The 21,757-nt window shown below is 39.3% G+C and overlaps 1 protein-coding gene and 1 pseudogene across 1 annotated transcript in view; one reads left to right on the top strand and one right to left on the bottom strand.

Annotated features, from left to right (window-relative positions):
- MARCHF6 (membrane associated ring-CH-type finger 6) overlaps positions 1–21,757 on the bottom strand; it is a 76,487-nt gene that overhangs the window by 45,902 nt on the left and 8,828 nt on the right. The window contains exons 2-5 of the mRNA XM_057539722.1: positions 11,416–11,512; positions 10,536–10,609; positions 6,366–6,509; positions 1,999–2,071 (exon numbers count right to left, since the gene is read on the bottom strand). Of these exons, the coding sequence (XP_057395705.1) occupies positions 1,999–2,071; positions 6,366–6,509; positions 10,536–10,609; positions 11,416–11,512 (388 nt within the window). The remainder of the gene's footprint in view (positions 1–1,998; positions 2,072–6,365; positions 6,510–10,535; positions 10,610–11,415; positions 11,513–21,757) is intronic.
- Positions 19,996–20,393, top strand: LOC130707273 (40S ribosomal protein S15a-like; annotated as a pseudogene).

Here is a 21,757-nt window from a genome sequence, read left to right as displayed (position 1 = left end):
TTACATGTGTTTGTGAATTTAATCTTTGAATAGCCCACCCAAATCCCTGAGGCATGATCTTCCTCATTTTACAGATGAGGAAACAGGGGCTCAGAACTGTCCAATGATTTGCCCAAGGTCACCAAAAAGTTGCAGATGCGGCAACGTTTTAATTCCAATGTCAGGGTTCCTTCTGTTACAACCAGCTACATCTTTGCATCACCTAAGTGATCACACTTGCCAAACAACCAGATGTTTAATGGTTCCGCCAACAAGAAGTAAAGGTGGCAGGCAAGTAAAATACTGCCTTATTTGAGACTAAAATACTAAATTTTCACTGACACGGCTTCCATAAACACCTGTTTTTCACAAAGCCAAAGCCTACCAATTTAAGCTTTGGTAAATATTAACATATTTAGCCACATAAAACAGAAACCATTAAAGAAGTAACACACCCCCACTTTACTGAACAGCACAGATGGGACCTCAAGTCACCTCTTCTAAACAACTGAGATATGACTGGCCGCTACACTGTTCTCTCAAAAATTACAATGATAAATACAACTCTAGCCTCACGCTAAATGGAACAAGACTGCCCTGTTTGAGACGGTTCTTTTATTAGTTCATAGATATTAAAATATAACTTCCATCACTCTTAGCAGTCACCCCTTGCTTTTTTCTGACCTCCCTCGCTACTTCTAATATGTGCCTTTATTTTGTATACGATTCCTAAATGAAAGCCGGAGGTGAGCTACATCATACACGTGGAGACATATGAATGACACTTCAGCCAAGACTGATTTTTCTTGTCTCTATACTAAGACTGTGTTCTGGATGGCTGATATAAAAATCTGATGTCCAGAAATAGTAACGCTGTCCTATTTGTTTCACTGAATCACTTCACAGAAGGTCAATATTTTCATACAAAGGGTTACCTTATTATACTATTTCTAAATTCTCAAGTGCGTCAAATTACTGCTTCTCCTTTTTATGAGGGCCACAGCTATTAGTGCCCTATTTTCAAGATCCTTGTCTACTTATAAACATTACTTCGAAGGCTGTTGTAATGTAAAGGAAGTTCAAGTTCAAAGCCTTTTATCTTATCTATTCCCTATACTGCCAAAGAAACACATAAATTAAATAACTTGCCTGTTCTATCCAAAAAAGGTAAAACTAGCAAGTAGGAAAACCAAGTTGCAAACACATCTAATATTTCTAAGTATTTTCAGCCACGATTCAAAACAATGATGCAGACACAAGCGACTTAAAAGACCTCCTCGATTTCTTTTCTATCAGAAATGTAACATGCTCTCCTGCTCTCTTCTATTGCCATTTGGCTTATTTTTATAATATATTCCGCATGCTTCTGTTCTAAAAGACAGTCTTATATTGTTCTTTGCCTTTACTGACATAGGGATCAGAAACCTAAGGTCAACTGGGTACAAAAGAAGATTTTAGCAAACAGAGGTGCAATCTTTTGCAAACTTAATATTCTAATGATCTTGATACAGTTAATGATTTACAGCATTTCTAACATAAATAATTTTGAAAACACATATATGTCTTTCCCAAGAAACTGCAATTACAAAGCTTTATGTCAAATTAAAATACAGTAAAACCACCACAGTGAACAAGTTTTTACAGTCCACCTCCTAACAATCACAAAAAACATTTAAAAAGAAATTTGACTTCAAATGTCTGTGTTGTTAAAAACACATGTTTAAATGAACCCCCAGCATATCACTATATGGAACAGTACATTTCTTGCACTACATGACAGTTATTTAACTAGCTGTCCCACCGTTACCAAACAGTCCTTTAAGATGGGTATGTTTTAAAACATTTATATATGTCAGCTATTTCCACTGTAGCTGTAACGTTAGAATAGGTAACATAAGGTATTATTTGTCCTTGGAATAGGAGGACTTTTCAAATTACAACAAACACAAGTATGCAGAAGAAAAAATGAGCACCATTCACAATGTGCAGCCTTCTACCACCACGAGGTTCAATACTTACGTGGACAGCATGTCTAGTGGCAGTGTCAGTAGGGAGCTCACAGAGCCAGTAAACAAGCACTTGTAGATGCGGCCTACCAAGAAAGGGCATGATGGCATATAGTCACAACTCTCATCATAACTCATACAGTCGCTCAACTAAACAGAGGTAAAGTGGAACACTGCGAATGCCACTGAAATAAACATTTAGTCTTTGCAAGGTTGAGCCTCATAATACTAAAGTTAAGAAAAAAAATGTCAAGCATTAAAAATAGTGACAGTAAAGAATAAATGTTACACAATAATGTTTAAAGTTTTGATTCTCTCTAGATTTACTTGTTTTTATTAAATGAGCTTAGATGTTTGAAGGCGGGGAGGGAACCAATCTCAAGAAAAGATCTCCAAAATGATAATACAGAGTATTTTCTTGAACCTAGAATTCTAAAATTCATTGAGTCTGCTCATGAAAATAGTTTTGGGGGTACACATTTTTGACATTAAGAGGACTTTTCAGTAGAGTACATGCTTCAATGCTATGAATAGCAAACTAACAACCAATTTTTGACAAACAGATCCAAGGGTCCTCAAAAGGACAAAATCTTAAATCTGGCCATGAAGGGAAAAGATGAAGTAAGGGCAAATACACAGCCATCCCCTTATCCTCTTAGTCAGAAAAGGCAGAAACAGATTTGGAAATGAGGCCCAAAAGCTGAGGTTTCCTTTCAAACCAGTACTTGTGTATCAGTTTAAGCATTTCCTATAGCCTTGTACCAAAAATTTAGTGACTTCAATGGCTGTTTTCAAATGCCAAGTCAAAATGGAAAGACAGGAAAAGATTTTCTGTAACAGAAATTACTTACATATATGTATAAAACATTCAAAGCAAGTATGCTTGTAACAAGTAAAAGTGACAAAGAGCCAATTGTCTGTAGATAAGAAAACAGACTCATTAATTAAAGGCCTCCTTACTAGCGTGCTTAAAAATAAGGTAGCTCAACACATTCCTACAGGAAAAGACAGCCATGGGTACATTGCTAACTTAAAGGAAGAAGTTACAGAATGTGTAATGTGTGACATAATTTAGATTTTAATTGTGTGTGAGTGTGTGTATACAAGTCAGAACAGAAATCAAGCTTGTTACCTGTTACTTAAATCCTCAAAGTCCTTACTTAATTTTTGACTACTTGATCTACTGATTTCAGAGAAGTGTTAGTCTTCCACTACAACTATGAATGTTTTACATATTTCTAAGTCCTGTTTGCTGGTGCATAGAAATTCTTAAGTTTTCTTAGTGGACTATGCCTTTTATTAATATGAAATAAAATGCTGCTCCTCATTTAAAGTGTTTCATCTTGAATAATATCTGGCTGGTGAATACTGTTCCTGCGTTTTGTCAGCCTTTGTTAACAAATCCCTCTAGCATTAACCTGGGCTGTTTCGTACTTATCTCTTGTAGTGGAACACTTTCATACATACACAATTATGAGGCTCTATCTAAACCCTATGATCACAGATATTGCAATCTTATCTTTTCTTCTCTTTTACTCCCCTTCCTCAGCCCTCCCTTCTTGTCTTTCCTGTCTTTTGTCAGACTTTACAAATTTTACTGTTTCCTATTCCCGCTCCCTAGGATGAAAACTCATCATCCTATTTCTATTCTCCTAACAGTTACTTAAATTTAAGTTTTGTTACTTTTTTATTAAGATAAAATTTATATAAATATTAAGTGTGTCTGGGTGAGTTTTTATATTAGTATATATCCAAGTAACTGCCACCCAGATAAGAGTCTCAACATTTCTAGCTCCCCAGAAGGCTCCTTCAAAGCCCCTTTTCAGTCAATATCTCCAGCAAAAGGTAACCACTATTCTGATCTCTATCACCATAGACCAATTTGGCCTATTTTAAAATTTCACATAAATGCAATCCTACAGTCCATACTCTTTTGTGCCTGGCTTCCTTTTCTCAAAGAAGTGAAGTTTATCCATGTTATTCTATGTCGCGTCAGCCAGCTCCTTTTTCACCACTATGTAGTATTCCATTATAGGGATAAGCCACACTGTAACCATTCTACTGTTGATAGTTGTTTGGTTGGTTCCAGTTTTAGACTACTATTATCAAAGCTGCAGTGACGACACTCTTACACACGTCTTTTAGTGGACACAAGGCTCTTACACCTGTTAGCAACATTCCCAGAGACAGAACTACTGGATCATAAGGTATTTATAATATTTACCACTGATAGATAACATCAAACAGCTTTCCAAAGTGGCTATACTTTATATACTCTTACTATCAATGCATGCATGTTGCAGATGCTCCACATCCTAAGAAGGATTTGGCACTGTCTTTTCTTTTAATTTCAGCCATTCTTCTGAGTACGGAGCAGCATCTTCTTGTGCATTTCCCTGATGACTAATGATACTGAGCACCTTTTCACATGTTTATTGGCTATTTAATCTTCTTTCCAGAAACACCTGTTCAAATCTGCTGTTCACTTTTTAATTGGCTTGTCTTCCTTTTTCTTACTGATTTATATAGTTCTTTATATATCCTGGATACAAGTCCTTTGCTGGATATGTGTATTGCAAATACTGTCTCCCACTCTGTAGCCTGCCTTTCTCTCTCAAAGGTATCTGAGCATGAATTAAAGTTCTTAATTTTAATTAAGTCAAATTTCTCAGTATTTTCTTTTATGGTTGTTCTCCTATACTTTATTTTAGAAGTGTTTTGGTTTTAACGTTCACATTCAGGTTTATGACCGTCTAAAATTAACTTGTGTCAGGTGGGAGGTAATGGTGTGGGTCATTAGCTCCACATGCCCGTCCAGGTGATGCTGTACCATTTATTGAAAAGACCATCTTTCCTCCCCTGAACAGCAGTGGCACCTTTGCTGTTAATCACCTTTGCTAGTTCTGGACTCTACTTGGTTACTCCTGTATTTTTAATGCATAATTACACTGTATTTTCCTGTTTTATCTAAAGCATCTAAAATTTCACCACAAATAAGACAACCTAAAAAGCTCTCAATTCTATACTCCCCTCACAATTTCTCTCGTTAAGATCATCTAGAATTTTAGTTTCCAGTTGATACCTAAAAAATTATTAATTATTGTAGACTAACAACAATTATGACTTAGCTATAAGAAGCACTTGTTCCTTTTTCTCTGGAGCTCACACCTTTCCCTGTCTTTGTTTCCTTGCTCGTTTCAGTAAAATATATTCTCAAACACTTTTTTCATAAATAATTTAAGGTAGTAAGCTTTCCACGTCCTTGCATCTATTGAAATGTCTGTATTTTGTCCTTCTATCTGAGAATAATAAGATTTTGGGTTCAAAAATTTTGCCACATGTTGACTATTCTGCTGTCTTCTAACATTCAATGTTGCTGATTTTAAGTCTGATGCCAGTCTGATTTTCATGATTTTGTAGGATAATCTGAAAGCATAACATCTATACACCACCCTATTCAGCACTGGAAAACTTCAGAATGTGTCTAGGATTGTCTTTTTCCTTTATCACAGTCAGCTCTCTCTCTTTCAATCTCTTACCCTCTGGAACTACTTACTAGACAGATACTGAAACAATCGGATGTAGCCTCCATCTCTCAAATTTTTTCCCTCATACTTGCAACTTCTTGTCTCTGAGTTACATCCTGGAGAACTCGTTGCTCAATCTTCTAGCTCACTAATTCACTCTTCAAGTGAATAGTACCTATTCTGCTTCCATAATATTTTCATTTTTATAACTGATCAAGTTTATTTTACTTTATTTTAAGGAGACATGAGGATATTATTATACTTATTTAAAAATCTTGTTTGCGGTTAACTCTAAAGAATCCTATCTATATACTCTGGCACCATATACTATCGACCCCTCTCCATGTCTTTAAGAACACAAAGAACCTAAAGAGAATCAACTAAGAGTTAGTATACCAATCTCCCAAAGAGCCTCCTATATTTGAAAGACATGCTTCCCAATTATTCAGCACCATTAGATATGTGTTTTTTAAAAGGGGTTTAAAAAAACAAAACTCAAAAGAACCCATCTTTTGTCATCCTTGAGAGCTCTAATAAACTTCAAGGAATAAAATATAATTTCCTTCTAATTATGGTTTGATTTTGCTTTTTCAATTCTTTCATGAACTTTCATTATTAGCCTCTGTATGCTGTGTTTTTCTTTCCCATATTCATTCAAGAAAGTGACCTGTTAAAAAATGGTTTTTAATTCAGGTGAATAATGTTTCCTAAATGAAGTTTTCCTAATACATGACATTATAATATCAAATAATTAAATATCATTCGAACAAAACTATGATGCCATATTACTTTATAATATTAAATAGTTGCGCAATGTTTAAATAACTCCAGCCACAGAAGAATGAATACTCACATGCTGTAAGAGGAACAACTCCCAACCATGCAAAGGCCACAAGTGTATAATGAAACCAATATCGTATTGCAGTGCCAATACTTGTAACCAGTCCAGCAAATATGTCTTGGATTGGAAGCCGCGAAGGCATATCTGGGGAATAAACTATAAGGGGGAAAAAGTTCACATAATTTCATGAAGATTCAAACAGGTTATTTTCTAGGCAGGTAGCACTATCTTAACTTTCAACATTTGCAACTGTACTTAAATATTTTTTCCTATAAGAAAAATGAATCAAATAATCACAATAAAATACTACATTTACCCAAAAGTCATTTATGAGAGCAAATCACATAAGAAATGTAGAAGCCAACGAAACAGGCCCCTGAGCAGGAAAAAAGATTCAAGAGAAGTACACATCCCTCACTCATAGCCAGGAACTTTATGTAAGGCTAATTTACACATATTTCAGCATTCAAACAATATAATTATCTGGTTTCTCAAATTATAAAAGATCACATAAAGCAAACAGGAGCAAAAGGTGAAGCTGACAGATGTCATCAAGAAAGAACCCTCCCCCCATGCCAGCCTCAGAAATAGCACTCAAAATGCACAACAATCTGCAGCAGAGCCACTTGCTGTAAGAGCAAACAGCCCACTGACGTCTGTTAGCCACTCCCCACCCCATTTTAGCACAATAATCAATATTCCAAATGGTAAATTAAGGTCTTCCCACCTCTCTGCAAAGTGTGGTTCAATACTCAGAAAAAGAGGTTCTGCCACAGGTAATATACTGTGATTTATAAAAAATACATATCTGGTCGTTCAGATGACCAAAATATATTTCTCATATACATTTGGTCTTCGTCCACAGTTCCTGGCTCACAGCTCCCGAAACCCTAGGAATTTTCTAAGCAACGTAAGCCATAAAGGTGTCTTTTGTTATGTTAATGAGATGACTTTTGAACCTGTCTGGGGCGGGGGCGGGGGTGGGGAGAAAGAGTATGGCACGGGTTTTCCAAGGGAGCCAACCAAGTAATTAGAGGGTTGGAACTTTCAGCTCCACCCTTCAGACCTCTGGGGAGGAGCGAGGGACTGAAGGTAGAACCAATCGCCAACAATCAATGATTTAATCAATCACGCCTATATAATGAGGCCTTCATAAAAACCCGAAAGGCCTCAGGTTCGGAAAGCTTCCCAGCTGGTGAAAACAAGTAGATCTGGGGAAAATGGTGCAGTTTCCCTTCCCACATACCCTACTTTATGCATCTCTTCAATCTGGCTGTTCCTGAATTATATCCTTTTATAATAAACTGATGATCTAATAAGTAAAATGTTTCTCTGAGTTCTATGAGCCACTCTAGCAAATTAATCAAATCAAGGAAGGGGTCATTGGGAACCCCTGATTTTAAGTCAGTTGGTCAGAAAGTCAAAAGCAAAACTAACAGCCTGGGTTTGCGACTAGCATATGCAGGGGGTTGAGGGACCCCAGTCCTTTAAGGACTGAGCCCTCAACCTGTGGAATCGAATGTTACCTTGGAGTAGACAGTATCAGAATTGAGTTAAATTGTAGGACACCCAGCTGGTGTCCTGCAGAACTGCTTACGGTGTAGGGAAAACCACCCCACACACATGTTGGAATTGGTACCAGAACCTATGTACACACGTTTTAGAAAGATTTCCTTTGTAAATGGTTCCAGTGAAAACCACTGCTCTACCACAGGTTTCTCAGAAAGAACATACAGAAGGAACAAAGGCCTCTTTCTCCAGTAAGGCCAAAACAAAGAGCTATGATAAATAAAGTTTTAAAATCAGTGATCTGAAATTTATGAGAGCACTATTACAAAACTGTTCACAGCTATAGACACAAAGGAGTGAACGAACAAGTAACAAACAGCAACTTTTTACAACACACCTACAAAGATCGGTACTTTAAGAGGATATTTGATACACAGGAGCAAGTCATTAAACCAGTAAACAGAGTTTTTGAAAAAGATAAACAGAGCACATGACTGTCAAATGAAAACTAAAAGGTACAAACACAAGCTTTTACTGGCCTCAGAATAAAGAAGCTCACATGAGCATTTCTTATCAATCAAACTTCATGATGATATTCAATTACTTAGTCTTGCAGTTTGCAATAAACCTTAAGCTGTACAGTTTTTATGCCCTACAGAAAATAAAGACTACAAAATAACAGAATTGATATTTTTTGAGCACAATGAATACAAAGCTTCAAAAGTGAAACTGTAATGATTTTAATTATATACACTCATCACATAAAGACAAAGTAAAACTAACACTAATTTATAGAATTTACACTCAGCAGCTCAAGATGCTTAAAACAAACAAAAACTGAAGCATAAAAAAATCTTTGGGGGAAGGGGAGAGCAATATACTAGGATCCCAGAATGAAAATGTGCTTCAAATTCTTGATAACTTGCCAGTATAAACCTCTACTTATTTAAGATGAACAATATTAAATATCAATCAATAGATAAAGGAGTTATAATTAGAATTTTAAAGATCTGCAAAATATTTACCATAAGCCTACAAAATACTGAGCTAAAAAAGTGAATTAAGTATTTGTCTTTATTATTATTCCAACCAACATAATTTAAACTCAAAAGATATCCCAAATTTGAACAGGGATGGGATATTCGACAAATTCAAGGCATCAATCATTTTTCTGGGTAAATAATGGTACTATAGGGGCTTCCCTGGTGGCGCAGTGGTTGAGAATCTACCTGCCAATGCAGGGGACACGGGTTCGAGCCCTGGTCTGGGAAGATCCCACATGCCGCGGGGCGGCTGGGCCCATGAGCCACAATTACTGAGCCTGCGCGTCTGGAGCCTGTGCTCCGCTACAAGAGAGGCCGCCGCGATAGTTGAGAGGCCCGCGCACCGTGATGAGGAGTGACCCCACTTGCCACAACCAGAGAAAGCCCTCGCACAGAAACGAAGACCCAACACAGCCATAAATAAAATAAACATAGAATAATCATTTAAAAAAAATAAAATAAAATAATGGTATTATAGCTATATTTTTTTTTTAAAAAATCATTACTCTTTAGAGATACATGCTAAAATATGTACAGGAAATCATAAATGATGGGATTTGCTTTAATAAGGATGGAGAGGTGCGAACAAGAGCAAAGGGAATGACATGTAAAGGCTATGAGTTGAAAATGGATGAAACTGAGTGATGGATACATACAGGCTCATTATAACTTTGCACACGTTTGAACTTGTCCAGAAGAAAAAATATCCCACAAATTAAATCACGTGTGTGTGGTGTGTTAAAAGCTGACGTGTGGTGTGTTAAAAGCTGACGTGTAGTTTTTTTTTTTTTAAATGTACTTACTTTTAAATTACATTGATGTATTTTTTTTAATTAATTAATTAATTTATTTATTTATGGCTGTGTTGGGTCTTCGTTTCTGTGCAAGGGCTTTCTCTAGTTGTGGCAAGCGGAGGCCACTCTTCATCATGGTGTGCGGGCCTCTCACTATCGTGGCCTCTCTTGTTGCGGAGCACAGGCTCCAGACGCGCAGGCTCAGTAATTGTGGCTCACGGGCCCAGCTGTTCCGCGGCATGTGGGATCTTCCCAGACCAGGGCTCGAACCCGTGTCCCCTGCATTGGCAGGCAGATTCTCAACCACTGCGCCACCAGGGAAGCCCTGACGTGTAGTTTTTGTTTTTTTTTTTTTTAATAGCTACTTTATTTATTTATTTATTTATTTTTGGCTGTGTTGGGTCTTCGGTTCGTGCGAGGGCTTTCTCCAGCTACGGCAAGTGGGGGCCACTCTTCATCGCGGTGCGGGGACCACTCTTCATCGCGGTGCGCGGGCCTTTCACTATCGCGGCCCCTCCCGTTGCAGGGCACAGGCTCCAGACGCGCAGGCTCAGTAGTTGTGGCTCACGGGCCCAGCTGCTCCATGGCATGTGGGATCTTCCCAGACCAGGGCTCGAACCCGTGTCCCCTGCATTAGCAGGCAGATTCTCAACCACTGCGCCACCAGGGAAGCCCTGACGTGTAGTTTTTAAAAATATTTTCCAAAATGTTATAGCAATACTTTCTATTACCATAAAAACAAATTAAGCTGAACACAGTTGCTTTAAAACTGTTTAAACACCTCTGTGTGGCCAGTTATAACCTAGAAATGCAGTGAAAACTTCGAAAGAACTTACTTGGTGTGAAAGCAAATCTGTGCTTGCATAATTCACAGTATTCTTTTCGACTGTGTTTCAGCCACTGAACTAAGCTGCAATTACAAATACATTCGTAAGTATAGTGTTTATAACAAAAAAAACTTTTAAGGTTTCATTGAAAACTAATATTGCTTTACTAAAATTTTACAAATCACAGAACTTTTACAATTAACTTTTTATCATTGATGCCCTCTGAGTACAGAATTATAACAGATAAAGATAAAAACGACATGTGTTTCCTCTATTAAAAAGCAGTTTCAGTTTCAATTAACTGAACAATTAACTAATCAAAGTAAATTGTAACCTCCTCAAAGAGAACTGAATATAGAAGAATCTCCAAGCATCAACATCAGTTCTAATATTGGTCTAATGATACTGCTACCTGGTGGCTAGATCTATCACTAATTGGCTGGCTGTGTGACCTAGAACAAGTTACTTAACCTTTCAATGCTTCAGTTCCCTCATCTGAATAATCATAAAATCATAATTATACTCCACCTTGCAGTTTTAAGGATTAAATGAGTTAAAATGTATACAAGCAATGAGTTACTACCTTACACAAAGCATTTCCTAAATGTAAACTATAATCATGCCAAGCAAAACTAGAACACCATAACACTTCCCATGAACATTAGCTCTCCATGGTAGAAATAAACAAATGGGTACTCACGTGCATCTGAAAGACAATATACCAAAATGACACGGCATGGTAATAAGAAATATGGGTAATTTCCAAATTTTCACAATAAAAATTTTAAAGAAATAACTAGTTACAGAGAAAGTTCATTGAAACAGTCTCCCTCATTATACAGATGACAGTAAAGCTCAGACATAAAAGTTTTCTAAAAGGATGACTCACCATTCTTGATGGATAAACTTAATACTGCCAGTACACACACAAGGATGATAGAGAGGTTTCTCAGGTGTTCCTTCTGACCGACACACTCTACATATATCTATTAATGAAAAAAAATTGAATTATCTTTGGTTATAACTTTTAAAAAAATAACAGGCCACCAAAAACTAAAATATTGCATGTTAAAGCAAGACTCTATCACTAGGTAAAACATTAATCAACATCATGGAGAACTAAAAAGTGTGATCAGGATGATAATCTAGTATATCTGAAACTTTAAAATTTTCTTTTATGTAAAAAGGTCAATTGTTCCTTTGTATGAGAGCTCTGTAAATAAATCAAAATTGAAAATAACAGAAACCGTGGTTTTCTTTGAAACTGTACTTCCTCATAACTAACAGATTATAGATAGAAATATGCAAAATCACTTCACCATTCCTGTCCTAACAGTTTAAAGTCTAAAGTCCTAAGTCCGGTCCTAAGTTTAAACTTCACAAAAACACATCGAAACAGCAGGGCGGCCCTAAAGGGAGAGACAGACAGGAACAGACACACACACAATAGAGTGTGGAGGGGGCGTCCCAAGACCACGAAGGCCAGAGAAAGGCGAGCCAGAGGCCACCTTAAGCAGAAACTACGGAAGCTCAGGGCTACAGGTCGGCCACCAAAGGGCAGCAGCTCTTCCTTCACTCCCTCCGCCCCCGCCCCAAGTGATTCTCATGGCACTGCTGTCAGTCTTGCCTGGGGTGGCGGGTGACATACAGATGGCCGAAAGCTATCCCTCAAGCTCGCTTGCTCGGTCCTTAACGCGGTCTTTCCGCAGGACCACCTACCGAAACCTGGTTGTGATTTTCATTTAGACCATCTTCTCGGTGATCCACCAAGACCAAATGCCAACCCCAAGTGGGCAATCTGAGGGGCAATGGGCAGTATGAACAACGGGCAGGGACTTAATGCAAGCTTCTGATCTACTCTCTTACAGGGAATTCCTTATTAATGAGGAATAATTGCAACCCAGAGCCCAGCACTAATGGATTTAATAATGAATCCCCAGCACCCGTCAGACTGGGATACGCACATGTTGAGACGTGTGGCGCAGTTACGGCCCCTTAAGAGCATCACAGACTTGTGAATGCTCAATCCTGGGTGGCTAAGCAATATTTGTCGAAGTTAGGGATATCAAGCACTGGGGGTAACCTAAGTGGTGAGCACACTAGTCTCCCCAGTTATCAATAAGCCAGACAAATCGCTCCAGCAACACAGAAAGGCCGCGCACCACCACCCACGTAAGAGCTATCAAAGTGCCAATCCTGTCTGTGATGGAGTCGCGTAGGGTTGTCCAGGTTGAGTCAAATTAAGCACAGATCACACCACTGTGCCTTCAAATTTCAGCTATGGAACCAGACACTCCAGCTACCACCATCCGAAGGACTTTGGTTTCCCATAAGCTGCCAGCAATAAGCTACCGGCACATTACCGGAAATAACGAGGGCAGTCGGCATTGTTTATGGTCAGAACAACATGGAATCAGAATCTCTTCAAACCTCCCATTTTCACCTTCTTCCTTAAGTAATGAAAACATCCACGGCAAAAGCTTTCACTTTGGTCGGTCTTGCATCAATCTAAGACTGAGCTCTAGCGGTGCAGTACGAGCTTCCCAGCCATCCCGTCTAATCGGCCTCCACAATCAACCTCCAACACAAACAAAATAGAACCACGCTCCCATTCCAGGATTTCCAGCAGCAGTGTGCAGGCAGCTCGCGCCTGCTTTGAGTACTTCAGTTTCTTCAAGTGCACACTTCAGCCCACAGAAACTCGACTAGGAGCCAGGAGGGTGCCGAGAAGCAGGGGGTAGGGATAGGGACGGAGGCTCCCCATCCACAAACCCGCGCGGCAGATCATACAGCATTTTAACTGCACCGAATTCAATACCCTGCCACTGAAGCTGGGGATTACCTCAGCTGCCGGTACCAGATTTGCCACACAATGAATCTGCCTTAAAGGATTTTAAGTGGACTCATTCCAATTACTGGACCTCGAAAGTATCCAGTGTTGTTTTTCATCACTGCCTCCCCACCCTCGGGTCGTGAGTGGCAAATCTGCTACCTTCCTAGGCTGGAGTAGCAGATTACCAGGCTACTCTATGGAATCGAATCCGGATTTCCCATCACCCGAATTCCCAGTCACGGTGGTTGCCATGGTACGCAAAACGACTCCTTAATAGGGCCATAGAACGTGCAATCCTGGTCATCTAGAATCATCAGAGCAGAGCCGCTGATGCCCATGAGCATGGATTAGTTCTAGAATTACCACAGTTCTGTAGGTAGGAGCCAAACAAGCACTCAAAGTCATTCTCAACATCAGGGTATCGAAGCCAGAGGCGCTTAGACGCCCGTGAATTAACCTTAGTGACGGGCAAGGGCTACTGCAGGATCAACCACTCAGGGTGGGTTTGAGTGCGAGTGTGAGGAGACAGGTGCAGTCACGGGGCAAAGTGGTCCCACCTCACCCTGCCTCCCCGGCCAGCTCTCAGGCAGCTGCGAGAGTCGAGAGTAGGGCGCGGTAGCCAGAGCGCGGCAAGGGGTGTCCCGTAAGCAAGACACGGCGCAGAGGGAAGCAGCAAGAGACGCCGCTGGGCTGACACGAACGAGGGTCGCCACGTCACCCTCCACCAACATGGCGGCTGGTCAGCCACCAGTTATACGGGGATGGACTGGGGTGGGGCAGGGACAGCCTTTGTGGGCACACCTCGGCTAGCGGGACGCAGGGACAAACACCGGAAACAGTATCAACACGGGTGTGAACGGCTGATCGCCAGCCGGGCGCCTCCTAGACAGGGACCAGCCCCACAAGGCGACCTGTGTGGCGCAGGGAGCCGCGGCAAGGACGTCACAGCAGGAGACCGAGGGGTGTGCCCACCCGCAGGAGGCACCATGTCTCCCCACACGCCCACAGCACGACCGCGAGGGGCGGGTGGGGTTGAGTGGGGTGGGACTGGAGAGACAGCACCTCCACTAGCAGGACAGAGAAACACGTGAATACGACCAGACACCGATCTTCAGTAGACTCCATCCTTCTGAAGGATGAACCAATAAACAGAAAACTAAGCAAACATAACAAATCTAAATCAAGGCCCGGAGCTCTGCTCGACAGTCTAAAGTACAGGACTGGACTCATCTTGCCCTGCAAGGTCAAAACTATTTTTGCCGTAACACTAAGAGTGTTTTACTCTCATTGTCTTGCCATTGTACAGTGGAGTTTTCCAGAGGCTACATGAGACACCTGTTTGAATGCAACTGCCTCCCATTAAACCAGACATTTAAAAGGTACGTAAATATAAAACAAATCCACTCTTCTCACCAGTATTTTGGATTTGGAATATATAGTTATTTTCATTAAAAAAATTTTATATTAACACATAATGGGTGTGTTAAACGAATAAATATTTCTAAATTTTTTTATTCTCTTATACGGCAAATAAAAGCTCTTCTGAACCTTTTAGAAGAATTTACAGGGATCCTGAGACCAAAAAAGTTTGAGAACCACTGCTCTATCGTAGTGGTATGTTTAGGTATGCTGATAGATAGATAGACATAGATTTTGCTCATGGAACATCTGAAAAAAATCAGAGAATAACTATGGCTCTCTCAAAATACACATATGCATAAAATTATCATTATTGTATCAGGGACTTCACAAGCTCCACTGATTATATAAGAACAAGGAAAGGGAAGGGAACATTAGACTTCTGAATCACTTTGTTTTAGAACCACAGAAATCTTTTACATAATAATAAAAGTGGAAATCATATAATAATCCAAGTGCAAAATAAACCAAAAACAAATCAAACAAATAAACCTGTGTATATCAAGCTTAATCACAGAAAATAATTACTTTAGACTTTAAAACATGATCATATATCCCCAAGTAGCCTATATCCAAAGACAGAAGGAACTATAAAGAAATCCTAAAGAGAATTCAATAATCATCATGTTAATAGTAATAACATTGATAGTTACTTTAAAACTTGGAGAATAAAGACAGTAAGTATGATACTGGTACTGCGGTTATTTGTTTTAAAAAAATTATCTCTTAGAATACGTAAGTATTCATGGATGAAGAGATATCGTATCTGGGATTTCCTTTAAAACAATCCAGCAGAAGTGTGGGGAGGCAAGAGGGAAAGGGTTGAGATAAAAGAATTATCAACCATATGCTTGTATCTGTTGAATCTAGATGCTGGTTATACGGAAGTTTATTACATTAATCTATTTGTGAGTTTGAAATTTTGTATAATGAAACTTTAAAAAAAACAATCAAAGGTTAACATGCAATTTGTAAATATAATAGCTGAACTTTACTAACACTACCAAGTCCTATCTGTCTATCTATCTATCTATTTATTTATTTATGGCTGCGCTGGGTCTTCGTTGCTGCACGCCGTCTTTCTCTAGCTGCGGCGAGTGGGGGCTACTCTTCGTTGCAGTGCACGGACTTCTCACTGCGGTGGCTTCTCTTGCTGTGGAGCACGGGCTCTAGAGCGCAGCCTCAGTAGTTGTGGCGCACGGGCTTAGTTGCTCAGCGGCATGTGGGATCTTCCCAGACCAGGGCTCGAACCTGTGTCCCCTGCACTGGCAGGCGGATTCTTAACCACTGCGCCACCAGGGAAGCCCACCAAGTCCAATTTTATCAGTGAAGTTCTTTAGCAGGAGGTCTTTGCATGTGGTTTATTTAACATACACACACAAATGTGAAAACTCATGTTAGCAATTTTCCTATTTCACTGACCATGTTTTTTAAAATGTGGTAATTAAAACTTTCACTGGCTATTATCTTCATCAGGGAAAGAAGGCAAAATAAAATCTAAATAATCTGTCTCAACATTCCTAAAAGCCTACTACTATGCAACCAACAACCCATTTCTAACTTAAAACCATATCATCTAAATGACTCTAATACAGAATTTGGTCCAAGAAACAACATCACAAATCTCTTTTGCAGTACTGACTCTTGTTTTTCCCCACATGATGAAGTTGTGACTGAGTTTTGCTCAAGAGTACTTTATGAATAAATATTTCCCTAAATGGAAAGACAAAGATTGTTGCTATACATCAACCAGAATGGCAATAAGCCTCAGCTATAAAACTCTTCAAGGCAAACACTTAGCTGTTTAGCAGGCCCCGAGCCACACCTGATTCGCAGTGGCTTACCCACCCCTTATCAGGGAAATGGAGGCCAGGAAAAGCTACCTAAGAGATAGGCTGCAGCTGCCATTGCTCTATATCCTCAACTCAATTTCCTTAGCTAGTCCGTGTGCATGGAGTAGAAGCAATGAAAGGTTCTTCCCTGCTAATCTATATTCCAGGAGAAAAATCTGACACAAGGCACAGGTATATAAAGGTCATAGTTAAACATTCATTCTGGAAGAATACGTAAGAAACTATTAACAGTTGCTACTTTGGGGGGATCAGGGTTGGGGGAAATAAGTTCTTTCCTTATTTTATAAGTGTATGTTGCCTATAGTGCAGGTGTACCTCGGCATCCATGGATGGATTGCTTCCAAGAGCCCCCATGTATCCCAAAACTCCAGGGCACTCAAGTCCCATAGTTGGCCCTCCACATCTGCAGGTTCTGTCCACATCCACGGATTCAAGCAAATTCAGATGAAAATTCTGATCTGCAGTTGGTTGAATTTACAGATGTGACACCCACGAATGGGGCAGGGGCCAACACTATATAAGTACTGGAAAAAATCCGCATATAAGTGGACCCAAGTAGCTCAAACCAGTGTTGTTCAAGTATCAACTGTATATATTTGTGTAGTATTTTGCTAGTATCTTACTTAAAATTAATAGTTCCCTATATACTTATGTCCAAAAGCATGTACAAGAATGTTCATAGCAGCTCTATTCGTAATAATGCCTCCAAAATGGAAACTACCCAAATTGCCTAAATTTGGCAAATAAATTTGGATAAATTTTGGTATATTCATATAATTTAATATAATACTTCATGGCAAAAAGAATAAACCAACCAAAACCACAAACCACAATTTGGATTTATCTCACAAAATGATGTTGAGTGATAAAGAACCCCAGACACAAAGAGTACCTACTCCTATACAATTCCACATGTAAAAAAAATTCAAAAACATGTAAAACACATATCATCTAGAAAATAAGGATAAAGGTTCGCTCTAGAGAAAGGCAGCAATAAAGACTAGAAAACGAATGAAGATTTTAGATCAAGATGAAATAGTAGTTTTCTGCCTACTCCTCCTGCCAAGGACAGCTAAAAACCCAGGATATTATATACAAAACAAACATAAGAAAACTCGAAAAGGTGAAGAGAAGGCAGATCAGCAAAAGAAGCTGGGATGCCAAGGAACCACAAGGCAGTGAGTTCTCTGGATTTGTGTTCTGCCTCAAGTATCCTGGACTGGAGCCTGAGGTGGAGAAGCTGGCAAGCTAGAAACACCAATGAGAACAGACAAAAAAATTCCCCCCAAAGCTTGCTCTCTCTAGCCAAAGGACCAGGAAAGGGCAACTCAGCAAGACAGAAAACTTTATAGACAGTAACTGCTGCTGTACCCCAGCCAAACAGTACAAGAAAAAAATTCGACCCTACCACCACCTCTGACAGTCAAGAACAAGTGGGGAGTAGATTTAAGATTAGCAAACTCTATTTCTAATCCTAGCCCAACTATATTATCAAGCAAGTTAATGAGGAAATGAGGATTTAAAACCTAACCCCCAATTCCAAAAGACAACTTTTTGACTTTATCATACACACCCTGGTTATGTGATCAAGTTTTCTTGAATGTTTTATTTTTTCATAATTTAATGTCAATATCCTACATATATCTACCGCTCCAAATTTATAATTTTCTTCCTTTTGAACAGTAGATTTGCTCCCTCTAATGAAACACATTACTGAAATATAAGGGTAAAAATAACTAGTACAACAGCTAATTTTAAGAAGTAGTTTTATTACTAGTGAAGCTGGATATTTCCACATTTTGCCACGTTCTCTTTGTGAACTATCTATTCAAATTCTTCGTCCAGCTTACTAATTAGGGTCTTAACAATAAGAAGAGTCCAAAAAAATTCAGCAAAGGATTTGAACAGATACTTCAGCAAAGAAGGTCTACAAATGAAAACAATGCTGACTCATTAAGGAATACAAATTAAAAACACAGTTAAGATGCTAATGACTGTACAATGTGCTTATATTTAATGCCACTGAATTAGACACTTAAAGATGGTTAGAATAGTAAATTTTGTTATGTATTTTTTACATTAACAATGAAGTTTAAACCACAGTAAGATTACCACTACATACCTATTAAAATAAAAATAAAAACATATATACTCTTACCATACATCCAGCAATCCTATTCCTAGGTATTTAACCTAGTAAAATGAAAACTTATGTTTGCACAAAAACCTATGTGAATTTCATTCATAATTCTCCCAGACTGGAAACGACCAACCCAAGCACTCCACAACTGGGGAATGGGTAACTGTGGCCCATCCCTACAACAGAATACTACTCAGCAATAAAAAGGGGCAAACTGCTGATACAGGCGACAATGTGACTACATCTTAAATGCACTATGTTAAGCTGAAAGAAGCCAGACTCAAACAGCTACATACTGTTTAATTCCACTTATGACGTTCTGGAAAAGACAAAACTATACAGACAAAAACAGATCAGTGGTTGCCAGGGTCTGGGGGTGGAGCTGACCATAAAAAGACACGAAGTTATTCTAGGGAGTGACAGAACTATATCTTGATTGTGGTGGCTACATGACTATCTGCATTTGTCAAAAACTCACAGACATTAAGTAACGAAAACTTTAAATACACTTTAATTTTAATAAAATCAAAAAGTTTTCTACAGTACTGGTGTCTAAACGGATGCAGGAAAAAAGAGCAAATGAGAAAAGGTAACGACATGAAAAAAAATTAGTTCCCTCTCTAAAACGTGTTCTAATGAAGTTGTAGATTGAAATGTATCCCAATGAGCACATTTATTTCATCCGACCAGGTAGGAATTAATGTTGCTAGGGGCTGTGGAAATCATCAGCATTGGTCATCAAATATTTCTGGCATTCTACTTTCTGGGTATGTGGCAGTACTGCACTTCCCTGTCACCTCTGAAATTATACCTGAACATGTGACTTGCTTTAGTCAATGAAATGTGAGTTATAGTGATGTGCATCACTTCTGCATAGAAGTCTTTGGGCACCAATGAACACAATCCATCACACTGCATTTTCTTGCCTCAACGACTGTGGAATCATGTGCTAAGCCATGGTCTCCAATCTAGATCTCCAAGTGACCAGCATTATTAGCAGGAGAATCTCTCCCCAGCCACACTGGACGTGATGTCAGTGAGAAACTTAACGCAACCCTCTGTTGCTCAGGTTTGGGGGAAGTTTGTGACTAAGACATAAATCAGTCCATCCTGTTTTATAAAGGATCTTAGCTGCTTCATAAAACTAAAACTAAAACAAGCACAACCACCACCAACACAGAAAGTCAAAGAAAACTCTTTTCACCATCTTTCCGTGCTACCGCAATGGTGTGCATGAATGACCTGGCTGATGCTCTCAAGAGCATTAACAATGCTGAAAAGAGAGACAAATGCCAGGTTCTTGTCAGGCCATGCTCCAAAATCATCTGGTTTCTAACTGTAATGATGAAGCATGCTTACATTGGCAAATTTCAAATCACAGATGATCACAGAGCTGGGAAAATTATTGTGAACCTCACAGGCAAGTTAAACAAGCATGGAGTGATCAGGCCCAGATTTGAAGTGCAACTCAAAAATCTAGAAAAATGTCAAAATAACCTACTTCCATTCTGCTAGCTTGGTTTCACTGTACTGACAACCTCAGCTGGCATGAGGACCATGAAGAAACAAGACAAAAACACATAGGAGAGAAATCCTGGAATTTTTTTCCTAGGAGTATGTAACAATGTGCAAATAAAGGGGGGGGGAGGAGTCAAAGAAAAAATTATCTGTTTTGTTTACTAGGATCAATCCTACCACCCAAAACCTCGAGAGAATAACAAGGCCAAGGGTACAAAAGGAGAGTGCAGTCTACAAAAGGTGCAGCCTGAGGCCCTTCACTAAAAATGAAATAATGTTCTGTGGTGGAGTAAGGCTCCACCAAGTTAACATGCAGTAAAATTACAAATCTTGCTCAGGCCAAAGTAAAATCAATGCACTCTGCTGGTTATGAATGCAAACTTACCTAGAACAATAAAACAAAGCTCTTCCTGGTTTTAAAGAGCAAATTTCTTCTGTTAAATCCTATGGCAACTTTTGTTGCTTTATTTGAATACTTAATATCTTCACAAAGCATACCTTTTAGAAGTTCCTAGCACAGAACCTAGCTCAGTAAAGTTTTTTTTGAACAAAACCTTCAAGTCCATAGTGACTGAATATGGAGACAGCCCATGAGATGAAAGGGAGGGGGAACACCCAATAGTGTGCGAGGTTATCAAGTTGGTGGCAGCTGTGGAAGTCAACACCCATTCAAGGCTAGCCCATCCCATTAGTTTTTTTAGCCAACAATCCAAACATATTCTAAGTATCTACTATGAGAAAAAATGCAGAACAACTCTTAAAGTTTTGGGTACATCTTAACTCTTAAGCCATTCTCTACCCTGAAAGTTCTTTCACATAAGATTTCAAAATGTTTCCACTTTCCTTCTGGTGATAAACTAGTGATAATTTAATAAACAAAGGGTTTAATACACTTTTTTAGAACAGATTACATTTACATAAAATATAAGGAGACAGGACAATGCTCCCCCGTACACAGTACCCAGTATCCCCTCTTATTAGCATCCTACATTAGGATGGTAGTTCTATTACACTTAATGAACCCATATTGACACATTATCATTAACTAAAGTCAACAGTTTATTCAGATTTCCTTGATCTTTACCTAACGTCATTTTCTATCCCAGAATCCACATTACATTTAATTGTCATGTCTCCTTAGGCGTCTCTTGGCTCTGGCAGTTTCTCACACTTCCCTTGTTTTTGATGACTTCGATTTTTTTTAAACTAATTAATTTATTTTTTGTGTGCATTGCATCTTCGTTGCTGCACGCGGGCTTTCTCTAGTTGCGGTGAGCACGGGTTACTCTTTGTTGCGGTGTGCAGGCTTCTCATTGCGGTGGTTTATCTTTGTTGCAGAGCACGGGCTCTAGGGGCGCAGGCTTCAGTAGTTGTGGCACGCGGGCTCAGTAGTTGTGGCGCACAGGCTTAGTTGCTCCGCGGCATGTGGGATCCTTCCAGACCAGGGCTCGAACCCCTGTCCCCTGCA

This window comes from Balaenoptera acutorostrata, chromosome 2 (genome assembly GCF_949987535.1).
Source record: "Balaenoptera acutorostrata chromosome 2, mBalAcu1.1, whole genome shotgun sequence".
NCBI classification, from domain to species: domain Eukaryota; kingdom Metazoa; phylum Chordata; class Mammalia; order Artiodactyla; family Balaenopteridae; genus Balaenoptera; species Balaenoptera acutorostrata.
The sequence above is the reverse complement of the archived record's forward strand: the minus strand, read 5'-3'. Positions and strand labels throughout refer to the sequence as shown.